The sequence below is a fragment of the Corylus avellana genome, chromosome ca7, assembly GCF_901000735.1.
Source record: "Corylus avellana chromosome ca7, CavTom2PMs-1.0".
Lineage (NCBI taxonomy): Eukaryota > Viridiplantae > Streptophyta > Magnoliopsida > Fagales > Betulaceae > Corylus > Corylus avellana.
The window spans coordinates 1,132,489-1,155,324 of record NC_081547.1 but is presented as its reverse complement, the minus strand read 5'-3'; the positions used below and the strand labels follow the sequence as shown (position 1 = coordinate 1,155,324).

The window sequence follows — 22,836 nt, the reverse complement described above, 5'->3', positions numbered from 1 at the left end:
TAAGTTCTTAAATATAAGGAAAATGACCAAAAAAAAAAAAAAAAAAAAAAAAAGAAACTTTTAGAAATCCTCTGAGGGCTCACAAAGAAAGAGAAAAAAAATGCCTTTAAAAGAAGAAAAAATCTTTAAATATTAGCCAATAAAAATGAAGAGCGCATTTTGTTTCTCGTGTAAAGTTTTTCGACACTTCACAGTCTATCTATTCTTTTCTCTTCTGTAATTTTATATTTTGGTTATTCATTTCCATGCGTGTGGACCATTTGCGTGTATAAGCTAAAAAAAATAAAAAAATAAATTAGTAATTTTACATTTTGTAAGACGAAAAGAACAATTTTTAAAGAGAAAAAATAAATAATTTTTAAATATGAAATTTTTTTTTTTTTTTAAAAAAAAAAGTATTATTTATAATTATTGCCTTCTACCGCAAAATGTCTTTTCTTGCGATCTTTGGATTGGTTGGTTTTTTTTTTTTTTTTTTTTTGTCCTGAGCAATACATCAAAAGGAAAGGGTAGTTTAGTATTACTACTCTACTTCATTGCTATGCTTATGTGGTCTATGATTCACACGTAGGATCATTCACTAGGCAACGTGGCATCACATAAGCCCTCACCTCTTGAAGCACTCATTAGATACGATTGACCCTTGAAGTGTCACATAGGATAAAGATGGAGTAATTGGACTTTGGATTTCAAGGCCCAAAGCACCTTTCGTTTTTTTGGACTTGGTAACACGTACCCCACGAGTGATAGGGATATATTTCTCTTTTTCCGGAGCAAATTAGTATTATATCAAAGGAAAGAGTATTAAATAATTTAGGCTGTCACCCTCTCCACATGCTCAAAATTTTATGGGGAGAAGCGTGCAAATAGTCACGAACCTTAATATATGTTCACATTTGTTTATGCATGTCTAGTGTGATAAACTATTATGTAGGGTTTGATTGGTGTAATTTTTAGAATTCTAAACTATTACGTGGCGTGTGGTTTGGATAATCTTTTATGATTTTCAGCCGTTTGGTTACATTTAAGTAAAAAGAATCATGATGCTCAGGGTAGAACTAAAATTTGAAAGGAGTGAGGGACAAAACATTTTAAATATGATATTTTGAAGTAAGTTTTTATTTTTTATTTTTATTTTTATCTTATGAATGGTATTTTTGTCATTTTGAATCATAAAAGTGGGAGATTCAATCTCATCAAAAGAAACATTGTAAAAATTGAAACAGTGAAAGAAACTTTGCAAAAATATGACATTTTGAGGTGATTAAATGGAGTTAACCCCTAAAAATATGGTGACACGTGTCACCATGGACTTATAAAAGGAGAAAGGTCTTCCTTTCTCTAGGACTCTCTCTCACGTCTCCATTTCTCGAGAAGACTCTTATTTCTCCATAACTTCTCTCACTCTTTTTCATATATTTCACTTTACACACACAAATTATTGGATATTAGAGGCATATTGTCATGATATATTTTTATCCACACACAAGATGCTAACTTAGGCATCAGAGATTCTTCGGCCTCAATCGAAGACCCTCTAACTGTGATCTTATTTTACAGGAACACCATAAATGTACAAGAATCCAACTCAAAGCTTGATCATGAGGAAATATAGCAGCCTAGCTACACCTTGGACCAAGAATTGCATCAACAATAAGAAATATACATTTTCGTATTGGTCATTATAACACTCTTTGTGTATTCTAAAATATCATTAGAATTTGAGTATTTTAGAATGTTTGGCCAATAAATAGCCCAAACACTCTATTCCTTGTACGTAAAGAAATAGCGTTTGCCAATTGAACTGCTCTTGACTTGAACTAAGGATTATTATTATTATTATTATTTTCCGAGCAATTTGAACTAAGGATTAGACAATTAAGTAAGCGTGCCTCTTAGACTTTCTCAGAGTCGTGGTTTGATACTTTGATACACGGTTTCTACAAATTGACTATTATTAGACAGCAATCAATTTAGGCTACAAATAATTATTTGCTTCGTTTTTTTTTTTTTCCGAGTTATTTGGTTCGCTTTTAGTAAAGGCCTAAAGGGAATGTGGTTATTCACCACGAATCCAACTAAGTGGCCATTATTTGAAGGCACCGAGCAATTAATTATGTCTATCCCCCACGCATCGATAGCCTGCAATTTCTTTGCATGACTGCTTAATTGCCTTTTACAAAAATACACAATTTTATACTTAATAGTGTTTCCATGTTTGTTAAACCTTTTTTTTTTTTTAATGAATTTTGTTTTTCTGTTCTTTAAACAAAGACAAAAACGTTAAGAAAAACCCAAAACACGACCACTTTTAAAAACACAAAACAATTTTCACCTTTATTTTACATCAAAACTCTTTTTCAAATAAATAAAATTAAAAAATCCCCAACACACATTAATGAATATGTCTTAAATTACATATTGAGTGTATTATGCAAAATTGGGTTGTGTAAATAATTTTAGAGAACTTTAATAATAATGATTACTTATCGAATATCACGCAAATGTAGCTAACATGTCATGGGTTGGGATAAACACCTTTTTCTATTTATTTTTCTATCAAGATTATCTACATGACAGCTACAAAATATTACGATAAATTAGATAGCAAAAAAGGTTATGGGGAAAAATGAAAGAAAAAACCAATATTTTTTTTCATTGTGAATATGGCATGAGAAAAATATATATGTTGCTCCTTATTTTGGATCTTATATTGATCGTTAAAAATTAAAAAAAAAAAAAAAAACTGAAATTTAGTTGCTTAAGGGATTGTGTTTAAGGCGACAATGTTGCCTCAATAGGATGTTGGGAAACGCACCCGCAAATGGTTCGTTACAAATGAAATCTTTTACGGCAACCTTGTACGTTTTTAGAGCAATAATAGTCGCTCCAATTAGTCTGAAAATTTTACCAACACTTTCTACTTGATATTCTGGTTTATCCATCTTACTAGTGTTGATTTTTAGGGGATTCTAGTTGTTAAGGAGATAACTTTTGTTTCAATAAACTCTTTTGAACGCATATATATTATATTCCAATTGCTAACAAAGTGACTTATTTGTAATAAGGTGATAATTGGAGACAGTCATGTGTTACCTTTTGAAATTTTGTGGTCTAAACTACTAAAGTGGGGATATTCTCTGAGTAAAGTATATTTTTCTCATGATTATTTTTTCCTAATCTATCATGATACACTTGGAGTCTATTCCCTCGGGCTTGGGCTAGCTAGCCCATTTCGGGCATTGACTAACCCAGGGCGATGTAACAACGTCATTTTGACAGCTGTAGAAGGATTACATTAGGTTACAAAGTACGAATTGAGATCCCCTCAAATTGAGGAAAAATTAGAGATTCTCTAATTGTTAATCGTAGCCCTTCATTTTAAATTCAATGGTCTATAAAATGTCAGCTGCTTTTGTATAACCGATGCATTAAATGCTGGCTTTTGTTTTACTGATGTTTAAATAATTTTATAGACTATTAAATTTAAAATGAAGAGCCACGATTAACAATTGGAGAATCTCTAATTTCTCCCAAATTAGAAGGGATCCGGATCCATTCATTCTTTGTGCGACCCTACTACATGTCGCCTTTCAATTGGGTTGCTTGTAATTTGTCAATGAGTCTAGGTCACTAGCTCTGGCAATGGGTGCCCCCAATAACCCCTCCTATGTTGGGGTTTAGGTGGCATTAAATTTCAACAGCCATTGTGACATATGAGAGTGGTGCTCTCATACCTCTTCCATTGGGATCCAGATCCCCTCTAATGATCTAAGCCGTTTATTTTTTATCCAATAATTATTGTTTTGTTACATGTTTCACTAAATGTGACACATGGTAAAATAATGACTCTTAGATGAAAAATTGACTGCTTAAATCATAAATTTCAGAAACTAAAATTCCTAGAGAATTTTGGTAGATGCTGATCCCCTAATATATATATAGTATTTGTATTTTGGCCAAATGGCAGTATCTCACACTTCGCAGGAGAGCTGACTAGAACATACTTGGGCGCACACGTCCTTTTCTTTAGATTGTCTCCGGTGCTCTTGCACGCGAGCAATATAATTAATTAGGTTAGTTTAAAATTCAAGCAAAGGGCGATAAGGCAGAGGTTTTCTTTCCTTTTTTAACCCCTGAGCGACGATAAGATTGAATCAAAAGACAAAGCAATGAAAGCATGAACCTGGAAAACAACCAAAAAGCCGGCATGTTATATAGTCTTCCATATTCCATCATCACTTGCATTGACTTGGATTTCATTTCCTTTTGTTAGTTCAAACACTGCATTATTTAAGGCATGATGTGGGCCTTGAAAACTTTTCTTCACCTACGTTGACAGATGCCAAAGGCCAATCACTTTGCTGGCATTAACATTATTTAACATTGGTTAGGTATCAATATGGAGATCTATAGACCTATAATTATCTATTAATACTCTTCTATGGTCTTTGGGACATTATATCTATTGAGCTCAATGGCTATTCATCATTTCTAAGGAGTATCTTCTCTCTCCGTCTCATCTTTATCTAGGGATTTCCAGACAAATTATGACCACCGTTAAGCTTTTACTAAACGTTTATTATAAATTTATATTAATTTTAGTATTTAAACACAGAAGGAGGTGAGGAAGGATGGCTCCGTTCTCACAACAAGACGGTGAGGGTGGCTTTAACCTCGCTTACCTAAAAGAGGGACGGATATCAAGAGCTTCATCGCCACATAACAAAGGTGGTGATGGGGTGGCACGGGCTTCATCCCCGCCACCTCCATCCAGGTGTGCAAGGGTGGCTCAAGCTCAACCCCCACAAAACACCTTTACTGGAATTGATCTATGCGGGAAGCTGACATGTATTTGGATACATGTGCCATGTTTTTATTGGTATGATGTAGGCAATATGGGAGGTGACAAGTTTTTTCTAAAGAATATATGAAAAATATGATGGAATGACCTATTTATCACTTTAACAAAACTCATTACTTTATTTATAAGAAATTAGAAACCCGTCACCTTATTTATAACAAAAGCAAAATTTATGGACTTCTAGGACAATTTCCCGAAGGAAAACTTAATATATCTTTGATTGTAAATATATGGTGAAACTAACATCCATATGTGAATTAAATTTCCCAAAGGACAGTGATTTGAGATGAATGAGGATGAAGGCATATATATGAGAGCAACGTATATAGGGGCATCCATCTGGGCAAGCCCAAGGCATCAAGCTCGTGATGATTTGTAATTGACTTCATGCCTGCAATGCATCTGATTAATTTCAAGATTAACCTCAAAATTTCACAGTCGAATAAAAATATCCTGTCTTGTGTTATTTTAAAGCCAAATTTATTGTGTTTACTAGATGCATCTAGTGTGAGAGTGAACAGTTGGGTGTGTAAAGGGCTTGGAAGCTCCTTAAATAATAATTTTTTTATTTCAAATTTAATAGTAACTTTAAATATCAAGTAAAAAATGTGAAAGTGAGAAAGTGAAAATATGCATAACATTTCTTACAAGTTTTAATACATCTTCGTGGAGGTTGGTGTTAGCAATTGCAAGAGCTGGGATGGTCTTGGGTGCATCGTGGCGTGGGTGTTTATCTGAGGGAGTGAAGTTTGAAGGGATAAACTGTGGACGAAAAATGTTTAATAGTAATTTTAAATATCACATCAAAAATGTGAAAGTGAGAAAGTGAAAATATGTATAATATTTCTTACAAGTTTTAATACATCTTTGTGGATGTTGGTGTTAGCAATGGCAAGATCTAAGATGGTCTTAGGTGCGTTGTGGTGTGGGTGTTTATCGGAGGAAAGTTTGAAGGGATAAATTGTAGACGGAAAATGTTTAATGTCTTAAAAAAAAAAATATAATCATTTTTATCGAAAACAATAACATGTTTTACAGCTGACCAAAGTTTTCAACTGCAATAATGTTGAAAATGTTTTTTAGGAAGATAAGTAAGACTCATTGAGGGACCTCTCTCACCTCAGCTTGGGTGTGATATCTTAAAAATTAGGTATAAATTGGATAGGTAGATCGTTCATATTGCTCATAATTGATGAGTTTTATATTAATTCTTTATAGGTAAAATTCGAGTATAATTAAATATAAAGAGTGTTAATTGTTTGTTTTTGAAGAATAGAGTAAATGTATGTATTTAACATTTTTATTGAATCGTTACATGTCACATGACATTTAATTTATTTGAAATGTGGGTAAGACCCAATGATTTAATTGTTAGAATTTAAAACTTATAATCTAAGTTGAATTAGTGAGAAAATTCAAGGTGGTCCAGATCTTTTAGATTGTGGATGTGAATTTTAGTCCAAACCTTCGAGTTGTGGACGTGAACTTCATCCTGGCTTTTGGGTCGAGGAGGAATTTGCGCTACCTATGCATTAGATTGCGTCTGTCTTATGCAGATCTATTATTTCAACTGAAAACTAGTCATAGGGTAGCGGAGGTTTTAGGTGATGTTGTATCCTTATAGCTTCGGCTATAATTTGCATTTTCAGGGCTTTGTGCTCCTACAATGTAAGAGCTTTATGCTCGTAATTATTATCAATGAAATTTGAATGTATTTCTTTCAAAAAAAAATAAAAATAAAAATTCAAGGACTAATTTTAATCTTCGCTAACTAAAAATATCAAACCGCATTTCATATTTTCTTATCACTTTCAATAAAAGAAACCTCATAAATACATTACGCTTTTTTGTGGAGTAATGCTAGAAAAGAATGATTTATTAATTTGAGGGCCGGTTGGAAATGCAAGTTAGGGAGTGTGTTTTTTAAAAAATAATTTGCGTTTTTAAACCAAATCGCAATTTTGAAGTATTTGGGATTGCGATTTTAAAAACGCAAATTTTAAAATCGTGAAAAAAATCTGCGATTTCTATAAGCGGACTAGGAGATGCTTATTTGAAAAAGTGCGAATTTAAACAAAAATCACGATTTCCCTTAAAACAATATTTGGCTCAATATTTACCTATTTGGCAAGGAAACCATAATTATATGCTAATGTTATCCAAATACTCAATTGATAAAAAAAAGTATTTTTTAATATGTTTTACCAAATGCCTATACAATTTTAAAAAGTAGCGATTTCAAAAACACAATTTTTAAAAACGCAATTTTTAAAATCGCACTTATTGTGAGATATTAGTTTCTTTCCAAACTATGTTGGATGAATTTTTTCTAACCTAATCTTTAAATTTGACATATATCCTCAAACATGTGCTTCTTATCTTTTTTTTTTTTTTTTTAATACCCTGATGTGTATAAATCACCGTTAACTCCAAAAATCTTCCGTTTGTCTAAAATTTATTTTCTCTCTCGCAGCCTCACGTCTTCACCTCTCCCTCCCCTATGGCACCCCAAAAAACTAGCAGAGATTGGACATACAAGGGGTGGAGAGGGATATAAAGAAGATATTTGGTTGGATTGAGAGGATCTTTGATCTTGTAATTGATCGTCGAAAGATATTAAAAGTAGAGGGGCCAATGAAGAAAGAAAGCAAGGACTTTTTGCAATTCCTTCTTCAGTACAGAGACCAAGACACGGGAAGATCAATCTCCCTACCTCAAATCAAAGCATTGCTTCTGGTAAAGCTTTAGAAAACTCTCACCAAGAGCTTTGAGTTTTTTAATCTTTACAATTTTTCTCTGTTGTCCGTTTTCTCTAATTTTTTGGGTTTGTCATGTAATTTTCTGGGTTTGTCAATTTTATAACAGAAAGGTGCAGTGGGCAATAGGATTTTGCTAATTCTTAGGCTGCTTTCTTTGCAAGTATTGTTGGGTGCCGTAAGGGAGGGAGAGGCGGAGACGTGAGGGACAAAACAAATTTTAGAGGGAAGATTTTTGGAGTTAACGGTGGATTGTGAACTTTTGGATATTAAAAAAAACATGTAAGAAATACATGTTTGAGGACACATGTTAACTTTAGAGATTAGATTGGAGGAATTTCATCCAAAGGAAGAATTAACTTTGTCCATACTTTAATCTACTTTAAAGATAAAAATATCATTTTTATCATTTTTTGTTTGGTTACACATCTCAAATTTTTCTCTTAAAAATTAGTTTTCAAATGATATGTTTATTTCTTATGAGATTTATTATTTTGATAAATGTGACACATCATTTATGAATAATTTTTAGAAAAAAAGTCTTGAGATGTCTAGTATTTCCCTTATTGGATCCGGCTTAGGTGTTGTAAAACTGCGGCACGGTGCTGTTAAAACAACATATGGTTGGGATTAAATATAATAAAAACAAAAAAAAAATCAACGGTTGCGATTTAACAATTTTTTTTTTTTTGCATAACCCATTTTCTTTTTCTGCCTCTATGCACGTTCCTCTCAATTGCTGGAATTCCATGTCAGTCCCTTGCTCAAATTGGGAAGGAGAGGAGAGAATTGATTCATAAAATCTTTCAAGGGCTTCTTCGCAAAGCTGCCCGAACCTGGAGATCTACCCATTCTCAATTCATCAATTGCAGGGAGTCCCAATTCACATAAAAAAAACTCATTAACCCAGTACTACACTCCAAAAGGTCAATCAGAGAGAAGAAGAAGAAGGTGCAGAGGAGAAAGAAGGTAGATAAATTTTTTGTTTTTATTTTATTTTGTTTTCTCTCGTTCGGTTGTGGCGGGTGTTATTGTGTTCATTTTGGTGATGATTTGAGGATGGATTTTGAAGGAAGAGATTAAAGAGAGAAGATGGGTTGGGAAATACTGTTCCTAGTCTGTATGATTCAGGCTGGGTTGGGAAATAATGCTTTATACCACGCATGTTCAAAATTTACAAGGAACAAAGTATCTCCCAAAACTTTGGAAACAATTATAATCCGTTTTCCAACAAGTTTTACCACAAGACAAGATTGTCCCCTACTCACAAGCCCTTCAAGTGTCTGCTAAAAGTACCCAACTCCCTTCGTACAGACTACTAGAAGCAGTATTCCTTCTCTAGTTTTTTTTTTGGTTAAATCTCAACGGTTGATTGTTATTTTTTTATTCTATTTAATCCCAACCGTGATTGTTTTAACAGCACGGTGGTGTAGTTTTTAACTACATCACTTAAGCCGAATCTTTACTTATTAACACAAAAATAAAAGTAATTAATGTGATAACAGCACTTAACCCGAATCCTTACTTATTAACACAAAAATAAAAGTAATTAATGTGATAACAGCACTTAACCCGAATCCTTACTTATTAACACAAAAATAAAAGCAATTAACTGTGAGAGAGAGTTCTCAAAAACCTTACTCGCCGCCTCTAAAACCTCACCAGCGACGCAACTCACCGTTCAGGCCAGAGAGAGAGAAAGAGAGTCGTGGGGACACAGAGATTTCGAGCATGGACCTGGACGACATAGACGCGCCGGACCATGTTCCCTCTCGTATCTCAAGATTCGCGCCGAAATCCCTCAAGCCGAAACCGAAACCGAAATCCGAACCGAGCTTGAAACCGGAGCCCCAAGAGTCCGTACCAAAACCAGAACTCCTCGAAGTCGATGCCGCCACTACGACTAAGAAGGAAGAAGAAGAAGCAATTGGCGCTGAGGCCGAAGCCTCCTTGGCTTCGAATGGCGCCGTAAAAAGGGATACCGAAGCCAAGGTAGAATCAAAGGAAGACGATCCAATTGTTGAAGATGATCCCATGGATGAAGACGACGTCGTTGTTCGCGAAATCGACGTCTTCTTTAATCCTTCCTTCGATGACGACGCTAAGGTCTGTGTACTTATTTTCATATATCACTTGTGTGTATGAAATTGTTTGCGGGTTGGTGTTTTTGTAATTTTCTTGAAGTTTGTTTTCAGCTGTATGTTCTGCAATATCCACTGAGACCGTCCTGGCGTCCGTACGAATTGGATGATCGTTGCGAAGAGGTGCGTGATTTCTTACCACTCCAGCATATTGCTTGTTAATTTTATTTTTAAAGGAAAGTAGGGAGTTATGAGTTTGCTTTGTTTTTGTAGGTTAGGGTGAAACCTGTGAGTGAACAAGTGGAAGTTGATTTGGCTCTTGATGTTGATTCCAAGAATTATGACCAAGATTTCGGTGACCGGCTGAGGATGACGAAGCAGGTCTGTTTCTAATTCTGATGTTAAATGGAGCATCTCTTTATGTTAAATTTTTGTTTAAGTAGCCAGAAATACTAATATAATGAAAAGATGGTTATATGTAGTATAGCATTTCAATCAAAAGTCTGGTTTATTTGCGAATTTGGTTATTTTGCATGTGTAATTAGACTGGAAGTTTATGGAAGTTAAGAAACTTGGTTTTGGGGCATGACACAAATTTCATTACTAGTAATACTAAGCTGTGCTAGCTTTGTCTTCTTCTGGTGGATAGATTGGGTTCCTTATTGTGTACTCCTAGTAGGCACTCTCACAGTGTTCCACTTTTGCGCCGAAGTTCTCTTTTACTTGGTGGTATTCCTGATTTTAAAGACCGGGCTGTTTGAGTGGACTTCAAAATTTAGAGGTTTGACCGAGGTTCGACCAGGGTTTGATCTTATCGTAAATATTAGATAGTATTGTTATCAGATTGAAGTGAAGACATTAATGTTAGGGGAGGTTTTGATATAATGATTAAAGCGGTTGAAATGATTATAGGGGTTTCGAGTTCTAGTTGTAGCATTTACGTTTTTTTTTTGCCAATAGATTTTGCATAATACCTTGCACAAAACATCAAGTAGGTCTAGTTGTAAAGTTTGCATATCCATTCCTTTATAACGTGTTTTGGGCATATTAAATAGTGGTTTCATTTATGCTTATCACAGTGAGCTGTATGGCTTGATTACCATTCAACTCATGGTCGATTGGTTCAACCAGCCGTTAAGGTTCTAATCTGGTTTTTAATTGAAACAGTCATATGAAGGAATTGGAATTTGGACCTGTTAAGAGTTGAATTGATGTACTTGACAAGTTTGATCCTTCTTTTCCCATTTAGGCGGATATCTTTTGATAAGTAATTCAAATATGAATAGAAGTGTAAATCGCCTTCAAGCACACAAGAAGTATAAAAGAGAAACCACCTAGCTAGTAGGGGCAAGAAGAACTAGAAAATCATGATAATTAATCACCAAAAGAGAACGAAGGCACCAAAGATACGATGTGTTGAAAAATTAATCACCAAAGATACGATGTGTTGAAAAATAACGACTTAATTTTCTTCAAAGTCCTCACATAGTTCTCAAAACTTTTATTATTCTTTTCCCTCCATAGACACCAAAAGGCACGAAGGCACCATCGACTACTCATCTTGGCATGACCCAAGACAACCCGAATTGACTGAAGAAAACATTCCAAATAGCACAAGCAACTTCACAATGAAGCAAAAGATGGTTTACAGACTCCCCATTCCTTTTACATAAACAATATCAATCAACCACAATAATGTACCGCATTTGGAGATTATCCATGGTAAGAATCGTTCCTAAGGTTGCCGACCAACTAAAAAGGCCACTCTCAACAGAATTTTAGTACGCCAAACACTTTTCCAAGGGAAACGGACACCATCATGACAACCCATGACACTGTAGAAGGATTTACCACCAAACAATCCCTTTTTGGAAGGGACCCACCACAACTTGTCCTTCCCTTCCCATTTCACTTTCGCTAAATACAACACTCTGAAAAATGTGGCAAAGGCTTCCACCTCCCACTCATGATCCTGTCTAGTAGCTCACGTTCCACTGAATGGCACCTCTAGAAAATTCCATGAGTCACAACAGAAGCATCCTTAAGGGTTGCATCCTCACACTAAAGATTATGCCAGAAACTAACCATAGAATGATCTCCCACCTCAAATCTAGTATGACTTTAAAACATTCCCCATTCCCTCCTACTATTCTTCCATAAACCCACCCCATACACCTCGATGGGCTTCCTAGAACACCAACTTCCCCATGCACTTCCATATTTAGAGTCCATCACCACCCTCCACTAAGCCTCTCTCTTAAGTCTATAGCCCCAAATCCATTTACTTAGGAGAGCATGATTAAAGCTTAGCAAGTTCCTAATACCCAACCCTCCCTCAGAGATCAGTGTACAAAACTTAGTCCACTTAATGAAACAATATTATTGTTTGTGCCACTATTTGTACTTCTTCATAGGTTTCCACTTTTGCCTGATATGGGAAGTCATTGATGATTGACTCTTCCAGTCCTACTTTTGAAACGGTGGTGGTATCCCAAGTATTAAGGTGATAAGGACATGGTCCATCTCCTCTTCACTATTGTCCAGTATAGTTAGTCCACAAGTTTTGGAGCTCAATTACGACTTCTGTTAAGATTATTGCTTTGTTTTTACTGATCATTATTCTTTTAATTGGAAAACTACATTTGTTGGGGCTTTGATATCCTTGTAATCTAGCCTTTTGCATTCAAATTTGTTTATGTAACAAGAACTCATATTTCTTGGTTTCTCTTTAGACTTTGTCATCATCATGGAAGGTGCCACGCACAACTGGCTATGCTATTGGTGTTCTGATGGGTAATAAGGTATGCATATATTGTTTTCTGAGGTTTAACGTACTCTGTTTATGCTATGAATGTGGCCGAATTTACATAAACTATTATCGGTAGATATGCTGGTATGTTTCATCACTTGGTCACTAATGTTTAGGTCAACCAGCCCCTTTTTCCAAGATCTACATCACAAGTAGTTCTACTTGTCATTTAGGTGCTTTCTAGGGGAACATCAGTCCCAGGAAGGTCTGCTTACTGCTGAATCACGGGGGTGATGTCTTTATTAAAAAATTATGGCTCCCTGAAACCTCCTTTTTTATTTTAAATATAATTTTAAGATTTTATTTTTTATTTTTTATTTTATTTTTTTTATAAAAAAAAATTATGAAGGGTATTTTTATCATTGGTGGGACATTGACAAATTTGGTAGTTTGGGGGGCATATTGACTTGATCAATATATATATATATATATATATATATATATATATATATATTTGGGAGGGACAATGGGGTGGTAGTTTGGTGTACTTTCCCCAAAGTTTTATCATTCCTTAATCCCATGTTGCTTGAAAGTAATTTCTTTGATTTTTAACTCATATATTAGTTGCATAGTTCCCCTTAAGAGAGTTTGGGGAGTATAAAACTTCAAACGTCAGGTTTGGATGTATAAAGAAAGTGAGGAAGGGAGAGCTCCTCTCCTTCATTGGACCACTTTATAATCCTCCTAAAAGTGGGGTGAGGATTTGGTGTTAGGAAAGTGGTTTGATGAATTCTATTGTAATGACCAATTTACCCTTAGATTGATTGAAGAAAAGAGATAACTAAGAGAAAGTATAATGGTATCATTTGTTTTTAAGTTTCTTTCCTCGCTTTTCTGATATGAACACCCAAGCAACATGAGAAAACATCTTATTCTTTCTTCTCATCCGCTTTCCCTGATGATAGTTTCTATCCCCTCTTTTCCTTTCTCTCAGAGCTCCCAATCATAATTTAGCATTTTAAGAGGTTTTCTCCGCTTCTTCACTGTGCAGTTACACCTGAATACAATTCATGCAGTTGTGCAGCTCCGGCCATCATTGGAACATCTGAAGTCTGGTCGCTCAAAAAGGAAGAACAATGTTGCAGTTAACGCAGAAGCTACAGTTAAATTGGAAGAATCGTCTGAAGAAAAATCTGTTGGTCCATCTAAGAAGCAGGTGATTTTCTTTTATTTGACATATGCTACTGTCCTGAAGTCCTCTATTGGAGAAGAATATAAGTGCATGGATCTGATCGTGTTTATAGTAGGTACTCCTCAAGCATATCCATGTGTAGAGTCTAAAATGTACTCTGACATCTATAATCAATTAATAATTGAAAAGCTCAGCTTCTGTGGTTTTCTTCTAGTTAAAGATGAAGCTTAAATTATTTTAACGTACAATAGCTGATATGAGATTGGGACTAAGCATCAGTGCTTTTATATATTGTTAGCAGTAGTATTATTATCCTCCTTTTAAAAAAAAAACTTTCTTTTGGGGTGGTGGGAGTCTAACTCCATTTCATTGAATCAAATTTGGTTGCCTGTCGAGTTCTATTGAGGTATTTACTTCTTCTGCTTGCTTTTCAATTGTTTCGTATTCATTTATTAATTTGTTTTCATTGGTTCAGAACAAGCGGCTGGAGCCTTCAACTGAGAAGAAAACTGATGATGAAGAGGTGTAAAACTTGACCATGGAATATAACAGTTGATATTTGGTAGTTTTTTTCTGGGGGAGGAGGCTCCCCCTGGGTTCCCCATGGCCCCAGGCACCGTGTTGTTTTTTGAATTTTGGAGTGTGATTGTTCCATTCTTTTCAAACCTTTACCCTAAAATGTGTGTATGTCTACATGTTTCCTTATTTAATGTTTTCACTAGTGGTTTAAATAGTGAACATCCAAAGTGCTCTAATTAAATACAGAAAGAACAAGTAAAATATGCAGCTTATTAGGAATAAAGTGGACCTATTAACAGATTAATTATATGTTCACGGCATTTTATGTCATATGTCGTGGCTTTATTTCTATCTATTGTTTGCTTTGACCTTTCAGGCTATCTGTTATAGTTTCTTGCCATTTGCATGAAATTAATCATAAGAGATACTGCTGTGTTTATGTGAATCAGGTTGTTTTCTGGATTGATATATTTTTGTTGTACTCAGATACTTGGTTTGCCTAGAAACTAAGAAGCAGTAGAACTCTGCCAAGTTATTTTTTGTTTTTATTTTATCTTTTGTTTTATTTAGTCCATCATGGTTTCCTTGCTCTTTTTTCTCCTTTTCGCTAGGTGTTTTCTCTTGTACTTGGGGGCGCCTTACATTTTTAATAGTATTTCGATTATACTAAAAAAAAAATTTAGTCCATCATTGGGAGATATTGTAAGAACTAGTCACCTTTCTATCTTCAAACAGCTGCCTGCTCTATTCAAGTGCTTTTATTCTTCCGGTTTTGTCTGTTGTGCTGCAAACTGAGAATTAATTAGGATCCTCATTTAAATATTTTGTTCTTTTCTTTTCTTTTTGCAGCCTTGGGTTCCTCTCAAGTACCATAGTTCAGAGAGTGATTTCTCTGCCAGATATTTACAAAGAATGGTGGCACAAAAAAGCTCTCCTATACAATTTATGATGAATCCGTATGGCTTTTATTTTCTTATTGATACATATCATCTCATCTTGCAATCCTCACTGTTTATTTGAACATCTCCATTTATTTACCAAATTCTGGACTCTTTATTTAAAGCAATTATGCAGATCATTTTACTCTTTTTTTTCTTCATTATTATTCTTGTTTGAAGGTTTGACTATGTTGACTCCTTCTGTCCCGGGGCACCTAACAACATTAAACCCAAAGGTCCTTCAAGAAGGTACTCTGATCCTTATCATTTAGTTCTGACTCATGTCAAGGCAATCTAGGTGTATGTATCTCTTAATTTTGATTTGTTCATTCCTTTTGGATAGTTTGGTAAATGTTGCAGCTCTCAAGTGCGAGTGGTTATCTTACAAATTTCAATTTATTGGGTTCCTCTTAAGTGTATATTAGTTAATATTGGACAAGGCAATTATATTCTGCGTGATGAATGGTTTGATGGCTTCTTGTGCGATCTTTATATTGATGTAAGAAATTGTTGGGCAAGCTAGTATACAGACAAATAATATTATATTACCTTCTCCTCATTCTGCTTTGTTTTTCAATTCCATTTCTGACATGCACCTACTTCGAAGGAATTAATATAATTAACTCACACTTGAGTGCGCTTGAAGTGCTCCAATTTCCGTTCACATAGCAAAGAAATAAACACAAAAAACAAAACATCTAGATAATTAATGTATTACCACATAAATAAGTAAATAATAAACAAATATATTGTTTGTGTATTTTAATTAGCAAGGCTGGGCACAGCAAAGACCGAAGGGGACATAATATTAGTTCCATTTTTGACATGCAGCCGCTCAAGTTCACGTTTTCTTGTTGAAGTATAAAATTCATTTTTTATTTGGTTGGTAGATTTTTAAAAATGTTAATGGATAATGTTTCAGGTTTTTGCACACACTGCCTCTGGAAGAACGAATCAAGAAACTGCTCTGTGAGGTTTGTTTTAATTCACTTAACTTTGAATTATGTGATGAGCATATAATGGCACTTGAAAAGAAGTTGGTGATGCCTGTGCATGTGTGAGAATTTGTGAATGCACATGTATGGCCCTGCACATAGTGAATAGTTGGAGCTTTCCTGTAGGTCAATGGTGTAGGGACTTTTGCATTTGTCACTCATCATTTTATGGTTCACTCCCAGGGTATAAATTTACAGAGCGAGAGCGCTAGAGCAGTGACTTCCAAATTATCATAAGGTTGAGAGTGTTATGAGAGTGTCTATGCATTTATATTGCATAAGTTATTAACATAATTTTGTTGCATTAGCCTGAAATACATGTAACTAACTGTCATACCCTTGTCAAAAGAAATAAAGTACCTCAATGGCAATAATTCCAATTCTCCAATCTATTGGTTTGTGGTCAAACCCTGATACCCACGCTATACAATTTTTTTTAATGAAACTTAATTAGAAAAGGAATTTGTGGTCAAATTCGCACTTAACTCAGCCAAAATCACAAATTTGACTAACTCCACACAAAAGGTGTTATTCTTGAATTCCAGGCAATTAGCTACCTATGTGGGCAAATTCTGTATCCTAGGTTCACACTGCATAGGTTGCATTCTCTGTCTAGCAAGGCTCTTTAATGTAAAACTCAAAATAAAGATAGGTCATTCTTGAACTCCTTTTTTTTCTCTCTACACTTGTGCACATATTATATGAAGAATTTTGAAGCAAGGACTACTAGACTATTTGCATTATTGTTTTTGAGCATTTATTTCTGATTTTTCTGTTTGGTTAATTTGGAGCTTTTCTTAATAGGGACCTCCAGTTCACCGATTCACATTTCTGAAACACTTTGCTCAAGACTACTCCAATGAAGAATTTTTGCAAGTCCTTCAGAAGCATGCTTTACTGGTACAGGGCCTTTGGGCTCCAAAAAGTCCATTGCTAATTCCAGAGGGTGGTCAATCATCCTTAGCTAGGGATTATGTCCTTCTTTTATTCAGCAAGAATACAGTAATTTTACAATCAGATATCCCAACAATTCTTAAGAAAACAATGAACGTCTTCCTGGATGCTCTCGCCTTCAAAAAATCTTCCCCTAAATTTAATGGTTGGAAATTGAAAGAGCCTGCTGATGCTTCATTTATAAAACTCTATCCAGAAATTGTTGATGCGCAAAAGGAGATTTGGAACAACATTGAAAGCAAGTTATATGGTTGTATTGGAGGTAAAAGAGGTGGGCTTCGGGAAAAGAATGCTGTCTTAAAGCCTATTATGACTGGTACGCCTGGAAAAACTGTGAGCTCCGATAAAAGTGTTACAAAAAATGCAAGTAGAGTATCTAGTGGGAGGAAGACCATGTCAGAAGAAACTCGAGAAGCTCTACCAAGGGTCCTGCCAAAAGTTTTTCAAACTCACAAGGTTTGCAGGTAGGACTTTTGGAGCTTTGATTTTGTCACAATTTCCCACACTATAGATGCTTGACTATAATTGTTGATTTATCTATTTTAATGTTCAACATCAACCCTTTTTAGGCCCTAACTAGTCCACAATTTTTGTCCAGTAATAGTTATATTGAACATAGTTGTGCATGAGCAACAGACTTTTGACAATTCTTTTTCCATGTATATATATCCTTTTGTACCTATATGATGATGCTGCTTTGAGTTTCTTTCGTTGGGGTTTTCCTTAACTGTTTGATGCAGCCAGAAAAGCATCTAGCAGGTTTTCTATATGATATCAGTTTGGGCAAGTAAAGGTTTGTTAAAAGTATTTTGCTTCTCTAGGGCTTGCTGTGACGTCCAGATGCTTTTATGGTTCTTAAGGTCCTCTCAAGAGTATTTTAGGGTTGAAATACTTACTAATTTGAGTGGAAATTTTAAGAAACTACTGTTTTGCACTCATTAGACGGATGTACATAATTTACATTTATTAATTTTAGCTGTGCCTTTAGTTCTCTGCTGGGAGGGGTACTTTCCATAATTAAGCTTGTTTTAGGATTTTCAGAAAGTCTTAAGAGTCCATTGTTGATTTTGTTTTATGTCTGTTGGGTATTGCTTGGATAGCAAGGCGGTGCAAAGTAGTTTTGTGGGCAGCTCTACTGTAGTTGTGGCATTATAGTGCTTTTACTTGTAGATAATTTGGTGGTGGTAGTTAACTAATTAAGAATACGAAGTTGCATATTTTAATAGTTTCAAACCTGAACCTTGATTCTGGGGGGTTACGGAGCCAGGTAAACTTGCGAACGCCAAAGTCATTCATATATTGTTTTCCCACCGTGTTTAATGTTACTTTATTTGTCAACATGATTTCCTCTGAAATGCTGTAGATGTATTATCTTGATGCTTTTAGTCATGCTATTATCCAAAGTTGCCTATCATAAAATTTTCCATGGGCCATATTTCTGGTATTTTGCACCACATGCAATTTTAGCTTTTTAATTAAGTCAATCATAGGATTGAGATTGATAATTTTTTTTTGGAAACTTGCTGCAATGATACATTGTAGAATGATATTGTCATTTGTTGTCAGCTTCCAGCAGATATGCCAAGGCCTGCGTCAATTGGCGATTTCCCTGTCTACTCTTCCAAAGCGAGATGCTAAAATGGTAGTTGCTGCTGCATATGGTGTTGATAGTCCAGAAGAATTGCAGGAAATCATAAACCAAGTTGCAATAAATATTAATGACCTTTATGTCTTAAAGTCATCTCCAGAACACCCAGAATATGATCCATTGAGGTTATTCACAATTTCATGTTTTTTTTTTTTTTTTGGATAAGTCATGGTATCTCTTCTTTGGCTAAACCATAATTTTGTTATCTATAACTTCATAAGAAATTTATTTCCCTGTTGGTCCAAATTTTTTTAGTTCTAACCGAAATTCTAATTTGAACAGTAAAGTCCTTGAATTTATGCTTCAGCATAACCGGTATGTCACGGAACTTGATGATGTGTTGTATACTTTTATTCTTTGTCATTTGGGTCAATAAATAGATAACATGGCATGCATAGGAGAAAGAACATGTGATCGGGACATTCAAATCACATCATGCATTCAAGTCAATGGGCTGGTTGAGTTGGCCATTGTTGGTTTTAAATGTATCTTTTAGAGAGTTCCTTCAAGTTTATTGAACCAATTTAGGTAAAATAAGTGATAATTGAAAGGGTTGGTGAGTTATGTATGGCGTAGGTCAGCAAGCCTATTAGTCTAGTAGTTTCATGGTTACCTCAAGGTTTTCATGGTGTGAGATGGAGGCTGTAGTGGTGATCAGAGTCTAGAAGTTGGTGACAGTGAACTTTGAGTTGATTATGGGTTATGGGTTGTGGCGACAAACTTGAACAAGATGGTGGCAGGAAAAGGTGGTGGTTTTGTGGTTGCAGATCTGGGAAATATATGAAGCAGTTTGTAGTTGCCAAATTGGGTCGTGAGATTGGCAGTAGCGACAGCCATCTATTTATTTATTCTCTTTAAAACCCTCCATCTCTCAATTTGTTTGTTTTGTGACAATGGCATGCATTTCTCCAAAGTTGCTCAAATATTATATAAACTGAGTTTGGTTGCATTTACAAGTCCGCGTGGTCATAGGTCCATCTACATGTCATATTCCTGCCATTGTTGATGAGCCGTATGGCAGAGAATGTAAAGCATCATCAAGTTACATCAAGTAGCACTAATGTCTGTCGATGATTTGATACTGACTCAATAAAGTTAAAAGGACTTTATTGTTTGAATTGGAACTTCAGAGACGTTATTGAAATGCTTATAAACATGAAAGGACCAAAAATAAATTGCCATTTTTCTTTTTATTCAAAAATTTTATGAGCTAAAAGAAATGGTGTTGATGCTCCTCTGGCGTAGAAAAGAATTTGCATTGATAGTTTATGGTACTCCTATATTATTGTACAAAATACTTTGCATTAATGTTATTTGTGACCTTCTCTTCTTCTCATTAAATGTTGTCACCTTGCAGGGGCATTGTTATTGACCTTCTACGTGCAAGGTCACATGTTAAAAAGGCAGAAGTATTTGAAGCTGCCAAGTTGGCTCTTAAGAGGGATATCACCAATAATGAATATAATAAGGTCACTAGTTAATTTTGTTTCTTCAGATTTGCTTTTGATTTTCTTCCACTTATAAATAGACGATGATAATTGTTGTTGTAGTAGAAGTAATAACAACGACAACATCATAAAATAGAAAAGGAATTTGTTGACTTCATCAGTAGTTGGTATTACTAGAGAGTAGAGAGTTCTTGACAGGATGGATTGAGATCATCTAACAACACGTGGTTCATGTTAGCCATATTTCAGCAATATGTTATTTCACGTATGGCCATGATCTTGCATTATCATAATGGGGACCCATCTGCTCTTGTGATGGGGACTTTATTTATATTTGTAGGTGGCAAACTCCTGCTTTAACATTGTGTGGCTTAGATTTCACCTGCATGAATCATGCTTCTCATCATGACACAAGAGGATTTGATCATATGTATTTAATCATATTACAATATAGTGATGCATGGAAGATTAGGATGCATAATCAAATAAGCGAAGGTAGAGTTCCAGCTTCTGGTTGTCCCCTCTTAACTTTGCTTAGAGAAATAAAAAATAAAAAAGCTAAAGTAGAGAGTCACATCGTATGGCTTAATGCTTTTAGCTTTCAATTTACTGGAACACAAGTTCTCTAACATACAATTGCAAGTGGGCCCTGGCTCGCAGTAAAGGAAGGAGGGTGGATTGTGTTAGGTGTCAAGCTCAAATCTTACCAATTTACTAGTGCACAGCCCTCCCCGCCCCTTGGGCACAAAAAGAAAATGCAACTGCTCTTGCTCCAAACTATTTGTTGTACCTTTTACTTGAAACTAGTGGAAAAAGTCACTTAATAATGACATCAACAAATGCATCTTCCTTTGCTTGATGAATTATATTTTAGAAGGAAGCCTTTTGTCCCTCTAAAGGTGATGTGGTTTTAATAATTATCATTGGATCAAAATTCAATAGTGACCCATTATAAATCTAATAATAATAATTATTATTATCTCCGGAGTCCAATTACTTATTTATTTTTCTTGACTAAAAATTATCCTCCATTATGTTTGCACACTTATTGCCTTGTGAATTACAGCTAACCTTATTGATAATAATGATCTTTTTGCAGGTCATGAATGATATTTGTGTTTCCAAAGGTTCTGCATGGGTCTTGAAAAGTGGTGATGGAAGTTCAAAATGATTCTGCACTGTTCATTGGATTAGTAACAAAAATTATTTGAAGGTAGAAAAGAAGATGCAAGTTATGAGGGGATGTTCAAATTTTGATCTTATATATTGAAGGAAGTTGTTGATATTGATGATGCTCAAGCATTTCAAGAAGCCTTTTTTTCAGCTGCTTGTTCTCTGTCACGAGATCTGTGGGGATACTCCGCCGCTTCATGCACGCCCTAGTACCTGCATGAAAATGTTTTAGATGTGATAGGTAAGTGCCAGTTAAGAAACCAAATTGTTGTGGCGAATTGATCTTTTTAGTTGAATTTCAGAAAAGGTATAAAACATATATTTACATAAATGCATAAACATATTTTGGATCTTTCCAACAAAATTATAGAGCTTCTGCAAATCATAGCATGATGAGATGCACGTAAAGATTGAAGCATTATTATTGTTGCCCTTTTCACGTATCACTACAAATATTGACAATAAATTTTCTTTGTTGTTTGCTACAATTTTTGGCCTTATGAAGGATCCAGAAGATTGACTACTATTGTGTCAACATGTGCTGTTTCTTCTTTGCAAAGGGGTTCAACAGCTCAATTGGAAACGAAGTTTCACTTCTAGCGGGGTTATGCCAGCCTAAGTACCTTACTATTTGATTGGTTATAATTTATAAGATTCCATCAAGTCCGCATTGTTTTCTCATGATTTCGTCGTCTTTTTTTTTTTTTTTATGTCCTCATTCTCCTTCTTTTCCCTGTATCTTGCTGAATACACAAAGTTTTGAATGTGTTTCATACCAAACTACAATTAATTGTTACCATTTATAGTATGATGAGTAGCACTAGAGGATGGTGGTTGATTTTGGGACAAGGTTAGTGAAATGGAGATGAGTCATTTTATGGTCAAAATTTAATGTTGAATTTAATGTTGTAGATGATATCATGTGATAAATATGTTGGCATACCCTTAAATGATGTGGATCATTTATACTGTTATATGTAATAACATTAAATCACTATAAATTGACTTATCTAATTGAAGGTCGAAGGCGATTGGAATTAGGATTATTCGAACTGGAAAATATCCAATTAGTTATATTTGAATGGTATTTTTGTCTCCTCAAAAGATAAAATTACTTTTCAATTATAACTAATTGAAGAGGATCCAATTCTAGGCGATTGTGTATTTTATTAAGTTATAAATATCAAGGTCCCTCTCTTGCTTTCGTCTAAAAGGCACATACATTAAAAGTGCTTGAATTTCTTTTTCTTTTTTTTCACGGAAACAAAGTTACTCCTAAATAACACAACCAAATATAAGAATTACCTTGGTTCCGTAAGCAAATGGCCCCCAATATAAACATTAATCAAGTTAAGGAAAATTTTATTCTTGTTTCCAAGCACCCTTTAATTTGAATAAGAACCAACTTGGATCATGCTATCCTTGTAGCCTAACGTAATATCATATATAAAAAGTATTTAGGACATAAAGTTCATACCTAAACCCTTGTAAGTGTATTATACATTTTAACACAAAAGAA

At 34.8% G+C, this 22,836-nt stretch overlaps 1 protein-coding gene across 2 annotated transcripts; it reads left to right on the top strand.

Moving 5' to 3' along the window:
* The first annotated feature begins 9,220 nt into the window (after positions 1 to 9,220).
* LOC132187066 (uncharacterized) lies at positions 9,221 to 22,256 on the top strand. 2 transcript variants are annotated; one of them, XM_059601220.1, is made up of 15 exons: positions 9,221 to 9,726; positions 9,816 to 9,884; positions 9,975 to 10,082; positions 12,434 to 12,502; positions 13,502 to 13,666; positions 14,118 to 14,165; positions 15,011 to 15,117; positions 15,280 to 15,348; positions 16,022 to 16,073; positions 16,899 to 17,512; positions 18,615 to 18,821; positions 20,054 to 20,165; positions 21,244 to 21,357; positions 21,469 to 21,558; positions 21,823 to 22,256. In XM_059601220.1, exons 1-13 carry the CDS (start codon positions 9,352 to 9,354, stop codon positions 21,313 to 21,315), a joined length of 2,067 nt encoding a protein of 688 aa, XP_059457203.1. In that variant the 5' UTR covers positions 9,221 to 9,351; the 3' UTR covers positions 21,316 to 21,357; positions 21,469 to 21,558; positions 21,823 to 22,256. The 2 variants fall into 2 exon arrangements, with proteins under 2 accessions (XP_059457203.1, XP_059457201.1); XM_059601218.1 differs by having other exon boundaries at positions 21,244 to 21,558.
* The last annotated feature ends 580 nt before the right edge of the window (positions 22,257 to 22,836 follow it).

What these genes read in the sequence shown, in the direction of transcription:
- LOC132187066 (XM_059601220.1), top strand. Translation starts at nt 9,352, where the DNA reads ATGGACCTGGACGACATAGACGCGCCGGACCATGTTCCCTCTCGTATC. An exon ending in TGGATGATCGTTGCGAAGAG is followed by an intron (nt 9,885 to 9,974) that starts GTGCGTGATTTC and finishes TTGTTTTTGTAG; the next exon opens with GTTAGGGTGAAACCTGTGAG. An exon ending in AGAAAACTGATGATGAAGAG is followed by an intron (nt 14,166 to 15,010) that starts GTGTAAAACTTG and finishes TTCTTTTTGCAG; the next exon opens with CCTTGGGTTCCTCTCAAGTA.